Raw genomic sequence first — 11,426 nt, forward strand, 5'->3', positions numbered from 1 at the left:
GGGGGGGCTGCTTCCGGGTACAGACCCCCCCCCTCCTCCTCCCGCGGAAACAGCGCACCAGCCGCTTTGTGGACCGCGCTGACCCGGGCCTGGCCCCCGGGCGGCTGCTCTGCGGCTTGGCTTCTGTAATCAAGGTCACTGCAGGGGACAGCGAGCGATCACCCGGGCCCGGGGGTATTTATAATGGGGAGGGGGAAATGCACCCCTCACACACACAGACACACACACCTCTCTCTCAGATGTACATACACCCCTCACACACACACACAGACACACACACCTCTCTCTCAGATGTACATACACCCCTCACACACACACACAGACACACACACCTCTCTCTCAGATGTACATACACCCCTCACACACAGACACACACACCTCTCTCTCAGATGTACATACACATACACCCCTCACACACAGACACACACAAATCTCTCAGACGTACATACACACCTCACAGACACACACACAATCTCTCATACCCAGAGGGAGAAGCCCCCTTTCGCCCCAGAAATCTCACCCCCACACAAATCTGTCTCACACACATAACAGACAAACCTCCCTCACACACATTTCTCTCACACAGAGCAATCTCACGCGCAGAGGGAAAAATCTCTCACCCACACACCAATCTCTCTCACCCAGGGACACACACCAATCTCTCACAAACAAACTCAAATGAAATGCTCTCTTCTCAGACTACAGAGCGCTCAGGGATGTCCCAGTCCCAGGGAAGGCATTTCCCTCACCACTGACCACTCTTCATCTTTTTACCTGGTTCCCGGCCATGATCACTATTTACTGACTACAGGACCAATGCAACAGGCTTCGCCAGCATCTTGCAGGATCGTGCCATGTCTAGGACTTGGTGTTTGCTCTGCAACATGAAAATATTTGCCTGGCTTCCCTAGCTGCAGATAGTTCATGTCATCAGACTGGTATTATGTAAAGGCCCATTGCTCCAGAAGCAGAAGGGAATGTCAGAAAACTTGAAATGAAAAAAATATTACTTGTATCAGAGTTTGATGTGTGACAGAGGGTACAAGCAATTGTTGCTTTATTCAAATAGCAATGTTGCATCAGGCAGTTAACTAAGCCATGGGTTGAGATTTATAAATGCTCAGAAAGCACAATTAGGGCCACATTAGGAAAAAAAAAAAAAAAATCAGCACCCAGCAGCTCCCATTGGCACACTTTGAGTGTTGTGCTTTTTTTTTTTTTTTTTAAATCTGGCCCATAAGTGTTATTTAAATGGTTAATGAAAAACAGAGCTAACATTACAAATATAAGCCATTAATCAGGAGTAGAACAGTTTTAAATAAAAATATTGTTGCAGTGTTTCCTAGAAGTGCTGTTTTATGTGCGATCACCACGCAGCTATGGCTTTTCAGTTTATTATCTTTACGACCAAACCAGTTACAGTTTATGGCACTGTAAAAAGAAGTGGATCTAAAAAAAAAAGAACCTTCTGCTGCAAACTTCAGTTAACTTGTATATTTCATTTACAAAGACAAAGTAAAGAGGAATCACACTGCTAATTGTGTTGTCAGTTTCGGATACCCAGTTCTCTCTTTTTTCCACTGTAGCCACCTATGCTAGAAATGCCAGATCATATGAAATCTTGATTTTAGAATATCAAGCTGACTCCTCCCACGTCCTAAAACATGATGCTTTAAAACCCAAACATTGTTATTGGAGTTTAGTTGTTTCATTCAGCAGTTCTGATAACACACACACACACACACACACACACCAAGTTTAGAAAGGTTTCTGCTATGTATTAGCTTGAAGCCTTTGTGATTATATAGATATGGAGCTATAGCTATATCCATCCAGTTTATAATATACATTTTGGGGTAGATTTGTAATATGTACAACCTCCTTATAGTAGTCACAAAGGCATCAAGCTTATACACTGCAGAAACCTCTCCAAAACAAAGTTTAAGGAGTGCTACATTTTTTTGTTTTTTATTGAAACAGATCTTTGTTTCGAAGCAATAAACATGCTTAATTAAACTCCATTCAGCTACAATACATTTTAAGTATAAACCCTCGTTCAGAAATGTGCTGTTTCAACCTGCTGCTAAATATTGCTGATATTTATAAACATTATATTCATTTCTCCTAAACAAAAGACTAATTCTCAGTAGTTTAATTTTAGGATGCTGCTTCATCAGTGGTAAATTTAGTTCTTCACAAAGGCTTGAAAAAAACCACAGCTCACATTGGAAGGTAAAGCCTTAGGTGCAACTTGGGTTTTTTAAAACAGGTCAAATTCTTTACTGTAGAACTGACTGCTGCAGAGTGATGATTTTAGATAATAGAGGTTCAAGTGTAATCTTCCAAAGTAAGTTAAAAAAAAAAAAGACACTGGTCTCATCTCATGCAACTCATTTTATAATTACCCTAATGGAGTCATTACAAAGCCACATACACTTCATGTGATTAGCAGTGTCTGCTCAAGAGGGAGCTAGATGTGAAATGTGAAATGAGAGGTTTTGTAATCTGCAGGGAGATACACTGAGTGAGCTTCTTCGGCACCTACCTGTACTATGCTGCCTCTAGCTGTATCTATTAGCTCGTCACTTTCCTCTGCACTAAATTTACACAAATCCACTTAAAATTTTGTTTTCTTTGATATGTAGTTGTTATTAAAACTCCATCTCAAGTGGGATATAAAGGAGTTTCTACTGTATGTAAAATACTAAGTCATCCAGAAGCACTTTTCTAATATTGTAGAGTTTATTCAAGTCTTAATGGTTTTGCTTTGGAACAGCATATTATTCACTGGCTTTATTGTTCAGTTCAGCGATGCTGACTATAAATGTTTTATTACATTCCTTTTCTTTCACTGATTTTGATTCATTAGTATATGACACACGTGAACCAAGTTAGACGTTTAAATAATAATACCCATTCTATTAATATATCTTTAACTCAGCTTTGTGTACCATGCCCTGCTAGTTAATGGAATTACATACCTATGTGCTACAAACAACACCTTAGACAGCACAGGACCATTTGCCTTTCTTAAAGAGGTAAGAAATTTTTTTTTCAGAATATGTTGATGCAAGTTTAATCAAAGCCATTGACTTACTAATGTTTTGCAATGTTCCATTCTTGCCCTTTGGTCTACCTTGATTATTACATGCACAGTAAGATCCATACATGTCAGCCTTCTTCAGCTTTATAAAATAGAAGTATTTAGGGTGAGCAGATGTCCCTATAAAATCGGGACAGTCCCGATTTTTGGGTCTTTTTCTTATATAGGCTCCTATTACCCCCCCACCCCCACCCCCTGTCCCGATTTTTCACATTTGCTGTCTGGTCACCCTAGAAGTATTACTTCATATAATGCATTTGTTTAACATCCCTGTACCTGTGCTTTAAAGGCCTTGTGTTATAGAAATACTATTAGGTGCAGTACCAGCTTTAGGTTTAAAAGAGTCTCTTTTTCCTCTTGTGATACCATCATCATAGGAAATGTGTGTCCATGCCTTCTAATCAACAAAGGGTATGGGTAATGCTGGTGTGCTAGGTATAATAGGAGATTTAGCCATATGGGACAGGAGAATTTTAATTACCACTATGGCAACACAAGAAATGTACCAGTGCATTTGTAACACTGAAAGGCACCCTAGCATGTATTCAGTTGGTCCTATGTACTGTATGTTGTATTTTGCCTTATTGAAATGTCAGCGTTTTCAGCTTGCCAGCACTCACTGGCAGGCCTAGAATGAAAAGAAAGTAATGTTCTCTTCAAAAAAGTAAAGCTAATTTGGTCTGTTCTCCTACAATTACTGCTTTCCTATATGACCTTCAGCTCTTTTTTCTCTCTCCTGTCCACCCTGCCATGCTATCTTCGGGTATGAAGAATAAGGACAAATTTCAGTCTGCTTTCCCGCTCCTTCTCTCATACCTATTTTATTGTGTTCTGTTTAGGTTTCTACACCTTGTCTGTCACCAGGGCATTACATGGCTACTCTTTCCTTATCTTCAGCTTTGTGTTTTTAAGTGCAGTAAATGGGTTCACCTTAGCAATGCATCCACATAAGTGACAGTTGTATAGCCTGTAACGAGTGCCAATTGTATTGTAGATACAAAATATTAGATGTTTTCTACACACTGATGTCTTTAAGCTTCTGCAGAAATTTTGTGGCTACACACATCCATGCATTTGTGCAGCATAGTTAAAGAACATTAGGCAAGTTTGCATATAGGGGTCATGTTGGCTATTTACATTTTTAGGGCATCATAACAGATTTTAGCCTGAATTTAAGAAGTTAGTGTGACATTTTATTTTAGCTATGTCAAGATAATTCCTTCATTAATTTCTCCAGATTTGCAAAGCTTTCATTGGTAGCCCCTTGATATCACAAGTGACCTTTGCTCATCCATTTGAATTCAACGCAGATTTTCAACAGGTGCTGGGGAAATTCATGGTAGGTAATTCTCAAAATTATAAAATCAAGTTTACGTCTATGGCTGCTACACAACGTTAGAGAAAGGACCTTTTGTAGTCTACCTTGGCAGAGCACATGCAAGGGAAAAAAAGAATTCACAAACATTTATTTAGGGATCTAATCTCTCAATAAAAGAAATATTGTCTTTCTTTGCCAGAACAGCAAGTTATTGTGGTTTATATATATAAACAAGAAATATTTTTATATATATATAAAATATTTCTTGTCTAGAAATATATATATTTCTTGTCTATATAATATATATATAATATTTCTTGTCTAGAAAATCTAGTTAATATTTAACTAGAACTGTAAACAGTCCTTTTCCACTGCGTCATCTGATCACACACACATATCTTACAAAGAGCAGAGGAAGAGAAAGAGAGGGCGAGATGTGTGCATGGTAAGTATTTAAAATGTAATCTTTGATCTTTTAGGTGTGTTTGAGTAAAACAGAATTACCCTATGATCAATGTAATAAAAAATGTAAGTTATTGGGACAAGAAACGATTAAAAGGTTTTAAAATCAGCATTGCACTGCAATCAAGGGGGGGTTTGATCAGTAACACCTTAGTGAAAGAATCACTAATCTCAACTGAGAATCTGTTATTACTTTCAAGGGAGATTAATTGTACCTAGCATACTTAGAAATAGATTCCCTCCTACTGCATTGTTCAGGTAGCATTTTGGAAATTGCACTTCTCCTCCCTTCACCCCCCCACCCCCAGAAACTCCTATTAATTTGCTAGAGTTTTTCAAATATAGAGAGTTTATCAAGTACTGTACAGTTCCTAAATGTACTCGATGAAATTGTTTTTTTAGTACCTGAATGCATGAAGATACGGTGTGGAGTTTATACTGTTACAAAGTCTCATATTTTATTGTGTCAAATTGATCAGATTTTCAACACTGTGGGCCAGATTGTCATCTCTGCAGGTAAAAACTAGCAGAGGACTTTAAATTCTGGAATTCCCACTCAGTTTCCTCATTAGCATTCCATTACTTGGGGGGCCCTTCAAACCTATGGATTCCCCATGTTCTTTACAGAGGTCCTTAAGGTATGTGTATTGCTTCTTGGCCTTGGCCCCTACATTCCATGGCAGCAAAGCTTCCTATCTGCCTCCATCCCGAAAAGCACTTTGAAATCCTCAGTTAGACTGCACTGTAAGTGTAATATATAAATGGAGATGGGGCGCTTCACACAGCAGTGATGAGATCAGCATTAGTTTACACAAAGTCGGGGGACGAAATGTTATAGATGGTATCTTACCACCTCAGAACCTTCCCATAAGCCCATTGAGTGATTTCCACTCAGATAGAGGAGAAAGGGCTTTCCATCCTCTCTTCCATATGCAACATGCACTGGACCTAGATCCCCTCCTTTCTAGGAAGAAGACAGGGCAATCTAGTCCATTATTTTCATCATTCAAAAACCCTGCTGATTAACAACAGGATTTACGTTTTTTTAATTCAAAACTAATACTGCATACACACATGCAGAATAGGCTTACATTCTGAGAACTTAGGCATGCAAATATAGATTGGTATGAAGTAGGGAACACGTTAGTTTTAATGCCTTCACAACTTATATTGCCAACTATCAGTATGTTTATTGCATTACTGGAAAAATCATTGGGAGACCTCTAGCGGCCAAAGCTATAGTGTCACAATCCTGCAGTTATGCACATGCCTAACTTTAAAAGCATCAGTAGCCCTGTTGATTTAAATACAACTTCTCACATGTGTAAAGTTAAGCACATGCCCAAGGTCCCAATCCTGCAATTAATGCTATGCCATCAAACTCCTGCTCCCCCCCAGATTACCTAGGAAATCAGTGGGGCTCCACTAGGGTTGCCAGTTTTGGTTGGACATACTCCTGGAGATTTCATTTTAATTAATCTTTAATTCCTAGAGACTCCAGGACAATCCTGGAGGGTTGGCAACCTTCGGCTCTGCACAAGTACAGTGATCTACCTGTAAAGAGTGTTTTGCAGGCTTTGGGCCTAAATTTCCATACTGCTTAGAATAGCTATCAAGCCAGAAACAAAAAACAGATAATAGAAATCAAAAGCTTTCACACTGTTCTTAATGATCATTCAAATATCACCCCAAAAGAGAAAGCAACCATTTTATGCATGGAATTATTTTGAATCCAGAGGATCTCTCTCTGAACTGTGAAGAGGCCCATTCTAAAATGTGTTGGATAAAAAAAGCTAAATCTTGTAGTACAGTCATATTAATGGCTTACTTCTTCTATGTGATTAAAATTAAATTAATATAGGACTCAAACTAAAATCCATTAAATATCAGTTAGAATATATGGCTTCTCAAATGTCTCCTATAACAACAAGACAGGCTCCCTGCCTGAACATTGCTCTCTAGCAGACTGTTTGGAGCACTGTTCGCTACTACAAGCTTTTCTTACAGAAATGAACTGGTACACAAAATCCTCCTACCTTACTGCAGAGAGAAAAAAAATCCTATTCTTTCAGCAAGGCCTGGAAAAACAACCAAGACCTGTGGTCAGGGTGTGGTAGATATTGGAATTCTGGGTAAGCCTCCCCTCAGTGGTTTGTTGACACTTCATTTTATAAAGGGAGGTGTCTAAAGTAGAACTAAAAGTAATGCTTTGCCAAACATGTGTTTGAGCCTCCTTATTCTCTGGAGAAGAGGGAAGGTATTAAAGGTTTAGGGTTGGAAAACATTTATGTCTTATTCCTTTGGGACAAGTAGTAGATGTAAAGGGTAATATAGTCACCTGGAGTGCAGAAATTGTCAGAAGATTCCATTTTTGCTTTACCTTTGATCAAAAGGAAATTATGTAGCTGCAATTGTTGTTCTCGGAAAGTAGCAAATAATTCCTTCTCCTCCCCTCAACTTCCCTATAGTGTGGGGTCATGATGGTTCTTTGTTACTTTATATTTTTTAAAATAATGTCCAATGGTTGAGTCAGTTACTGGCAAGGATTAATGGCCAGTAAGTAGGGGTATGCCAGCTGCTGGTGAGGTGCTTTAACAGTTCAGCATTTGGAGCTGCTAAAATTCTGCAAGTAGTCATGTATATAAAGCTTGGAGCCCTGGGTGGGGATCTTTTAGAACTACTATATTCCAGTTACAGGAAAATTACTTTCTTTGTGTAAAGATAATGTGTATTATCTAAAAAAGTGTTAATCATTTACTTCCTCTCTAAATAAGGGTTATTATTCAATTAGCCTGGTGTGAATAGGAAACAAAAGTCAGCAGTACATCAATATCTGAATGAGGGTTATGTTATCCCATTTGCTGGGGGTGGAGGAATATCACATAATAGCAATAGGAAGCCCCTAGTGGACTTCATAGAGTGGGGTGTTTTGTTAAATCATTGATCCCCGGGTTTCTGCAATCCAGAAGGATTCAGATACATTAGAAAGTTTAACTAGTAAGAAAACTTACAGTGCAGAGAAGACTGAAGAGTTCTCTGAAAGTATTACCAGCCTCTCCTCTTGAAGGTGACCTGCACAGGATATTTAAACACTGTGGTTGTCTCCTTTTTTCCTTTCTTCTGACAAATAAAAAGGGCCTGAAGACTTTTTTAGTTATGAATTAAAAAGGGGGGGGGCATGGAATGTTGTTCTGCTTGTTTCTTACTCTTAAAAGCATCAGGAATATCATCTCTAGTCTTGCTGAAAGATGTAGAGGAGTTATATTGTGAACTTAATACCTTGAATCAAAGGGGTTTGTCAGTTGAACATTTAAGATATCTTTCCCTGTTTGAGCTGCCACCCACCTTCCCACCAAAAACTTAAAAAATAAAGGTTGGGAGAGTTATGCATCATAAAAAAGCAAAAATGGGCATGAGCACAGTATCTTTTTTTCCATGGCAGGAAACCTGTAAGCAATTGGATAACTATATAAGGGGACAGGTGAGGGTGTAATTGACTAGATTTGGAAGCTCCACTCTAATTCAGTTTTTCAAAACTGTAGGGTAAATCTTCACAAGTACTGTTAATTGGAGTTATATGGCTAACAGCCTGCTCCAAGAGAGTAGTGCTCCAAAATTGGAGATTGTGTTTCCAGCTGTTTTAATTACTGAAAGTTGGTGAAGTAGCATCTGTAACAAAAACCCTTACTTTCTTCTGTGCAGATGGAGTACAATAGGAAGTCAGGTGACATTGTAATTTCTACCCTGCAAATTCAAGTTGATGATGTCAAAAATGTTATCACCCAAAATGTTGATAAGGTTTTGCAAAGAGCAGAAAAGCTGAGTGACCTTGTTGACAGAACAGATGATCTCCAAATAGCGGTAAATTTCATGACTTCTCATTCAACTTACCTATTTGGCCGACTCCTTTATTTCTCTGCATTTGTTCTACAGCTTCCTAGCAGTCTTTGTATTAGAATAATTGTGTGGCATTTTCAAAAGTGCCTAAGCACTTGTGGAACTTTTGAAAATTCTACTCATTGTTCCTACGCCCAGATTCTGATCTCAGAGGTATCCATGTATCATTCTAATATCCATACCTGTGGGAAGATTTGGCCATTAGCGCTAGATCAGAGCCACAAAGGAAACTTCGACTCAGCATACCAAGTAGCCATTAGGCGATAAGGCTACCTGTACAATGCATGGGGAGAGTTAGGCATGTCTGAATGGGATTCATACAAGCCAGCACAGCACTGGTCCCTGCGCAGGGAGCCAACTAAACTAAGAAACAGGAAATGCTGAGGAGAGAGGTGGGGCCTCTGAGCATATTAGTAGATTGGGCCCAGCAGGTGAATAGGTGGGGCAAGCCTAGTTTGAGGATCATGCTAGTGCATAGGCAGGTTTGTGGATGCTTAGTCGGCAGCTGAGCAGGGGTCTTAAGTATCTAAATTTTGGACTTAGGTGCCTCAATCCCTCTGGCCCTTAGTAACTATAGGCCCAATCCTGCAACTGGATGAATGCAGGTGGACCCCTGTGCCACACAGAACAGAAGGGCACCTGCAGGAACTGGGCTTGACCAAAAATTGATCTTTACTGCTAATGGAGGAACTATAGAGGGGAAAGAACCTGTTACAAATATCAACTACACTGCTACATCTTTATATGAGTAGAGTGGTTACACTAAAGTATTAGCATGCTATTGTGTGAAACAACTACTGCATCTTTCTAGTCAGGTTGAATATGTACAACTAAATAGTTGGGGTTTTAAAAACTCTAATATGTAAATACTGTCTGAATAGGCCCACATAGGAAGAGGTAAAATTTAGAAGCCAAGAGCAAATTAGAGAACAACATAAGAGCTTAACTGAACCGCGTGCAGTAGGAGCACTGAAGTTCTGTAGAATTCTACCCCTAAAATTCTCTAGTAGATTATCAAGTGTTCCAGTGCTTGGCTGTTAACAGTTTATAAACACTACTATCACAGTGGCTAGTCATGGCCCGAGACTAGGAACCTGTTTCTATCAGCATCTACAACTGTCATTTCTAAATTAATCCTTTTTATTGATGCTGCACAAGACCAGAGTTATTGGGAGAGGAAACAGAAACCCCCCCTAAGCTTTGCCTCAAACCTTCATTTTGATTGCATTACCCATTCTCTCCCTACCTGATCTCTAGCAATGATAAGTAGGAGGGGATTGTAAAAGAGTAAAGTGGATATTAACCATGCTGTCATGTTAAAAATAGTATGTAGCAGATAAGATTCTTATGGAAAAAGCATGAACTCAATTGAATTAACAGTTTATATCTATTCATACTGTTAGCAATGTAAATATACTGGTAGACCTACTTCTTTTTCACCACCACCCCGAGTCTTCTTGGGATGAAACTCCACAGTTCATAAAATAGTATTTACTTTACATCATAAGTATAAATTATCTTCTACATTCTTGAAGACATTTAACATGCAGTTTAATCTTGTGTGATAATGCTCTATAAGTCCAGTTCCTGAAACATTAACTTCCTATTTGTCATTTTGTTTTCAGGCTCATTCTTTCCAAAAAACCACCACAAAGATTTCCAGGAAGATGTGGTGGAAAAATGCCAAAATGATGATAATTATTGGAGTCATTCTACTTATTATTTTAATATTTATCATTCTCCTAGCTACAGGTGTTATTCCAACATAAACTTTTGAATTTTTTTTTGCCAAGCACAAAATTTTTATAAATTGTATTTTAAAATTATTCTAGAGCACAAATATTTACGCTGTCATTTTGTATATTGTTCAAAAAGTACTGAACCATTAACACCTGGTTGCTTGCATTCTTGAAAGTAATCTACTACAGTATTTTCATCCAAACGGAGTGTGTGGGGTGTCATTTTCTCCACTCTTGATGTAGTGAAACAGATGCAGAGAGGTTAAGTGATGTTTAAACCACAGGCTGTAATAACAGATTGCTTAACTATTAGCTCACATGCATACATGAGTAATTGAGAATTTTGAATGTATGAGTGTCATAACTCTGCCCTAGCTATATTTTCCAGTGAGAGTCTTCATTGTACAGCTGGGGAAATAACCGTCACACAGCAAGTCAATGTCAGAAGCAGGATTGGAACTCACGGCTCCTTAATCCTAATCCATGATTTTGGCCTCTGTGCAAATCACGCTAACCTTGCCAGCTCTTGGATTTTTCGCCCCTCTCATTGAAATGTAGTTTATGAAACTGAAGGTGACTAATCTAAACTTTGGAGGAACTGAAGTCCTGCACAACAAATTGGAAAAATGTCACATGATCTTTTGATTGCATCTTGCCCTACTACAGCTCTATTCCATTTACCTGCCTGAACCTGTGCATTTCTAAGAGGGTCAAGAAGTGGTGGGGGTTGGCATAGGTGATTTGCTGGAGAAGGCAGTCTTGGCCAGATGACCCCACCCTGCCTTCTGTACTTCCCCCCTCCTGTCCACTGCAGTTCGGGATGTCAAAGCTGTGTGCAGGATGAGAGCACCAGCCATAGGATAGCTGCCTGGACCCCCTCCCCCCCGACTTCTTGGATTGGGCCCCA

The 11,426-nt window shown here is 39.2% G+C and overlaps 1 protein-coding gene across 1 annotated transcript; it reads left to right on the plus strand.

The window, feature by feature from the left end:
* Positions 1-2,955: 2,955 nt before the first annotated feature.
* LOC117878576 (vesicle-associated membrane protein 8-like) lies at positions 2,956-10,575 on the plus strand. Its single transcript, XM_034772896.1, has 4 exons — positions 2,956-3,038; positions 4,341-4,442; positions 8,586-8,744; positions 10,406-10,575. Exons 2-4 carry the CDS (start codon positions 4,440-4,442, stop codon positions 10,547-10,549), a joined length of 306 nt encoding a protein of 101 aa, XP_034628787.1. The 5' UTR covers positions 2,956-3,038; positions 4,341-4,439; the 3' UTR covers positions 10,550-10,575.
* Positions 10,576-11,426: the final 851 nt, after the last annotated feature.

The sequence above is a fragment of the Trachemys scripta genome, chromosome 5 (genome assembly GCF_013100865.1).
Source record: "Trachemys scripta elegans isolate TJP31775 chromosome 5, CAS_Tse_1.0, whole genome shotgun sequence".
Lineage (NCBI taxonomy): Eukaryota > Metazoa > Chordata > Testudines > Emydidae > Trachemys > Trachemys scripta.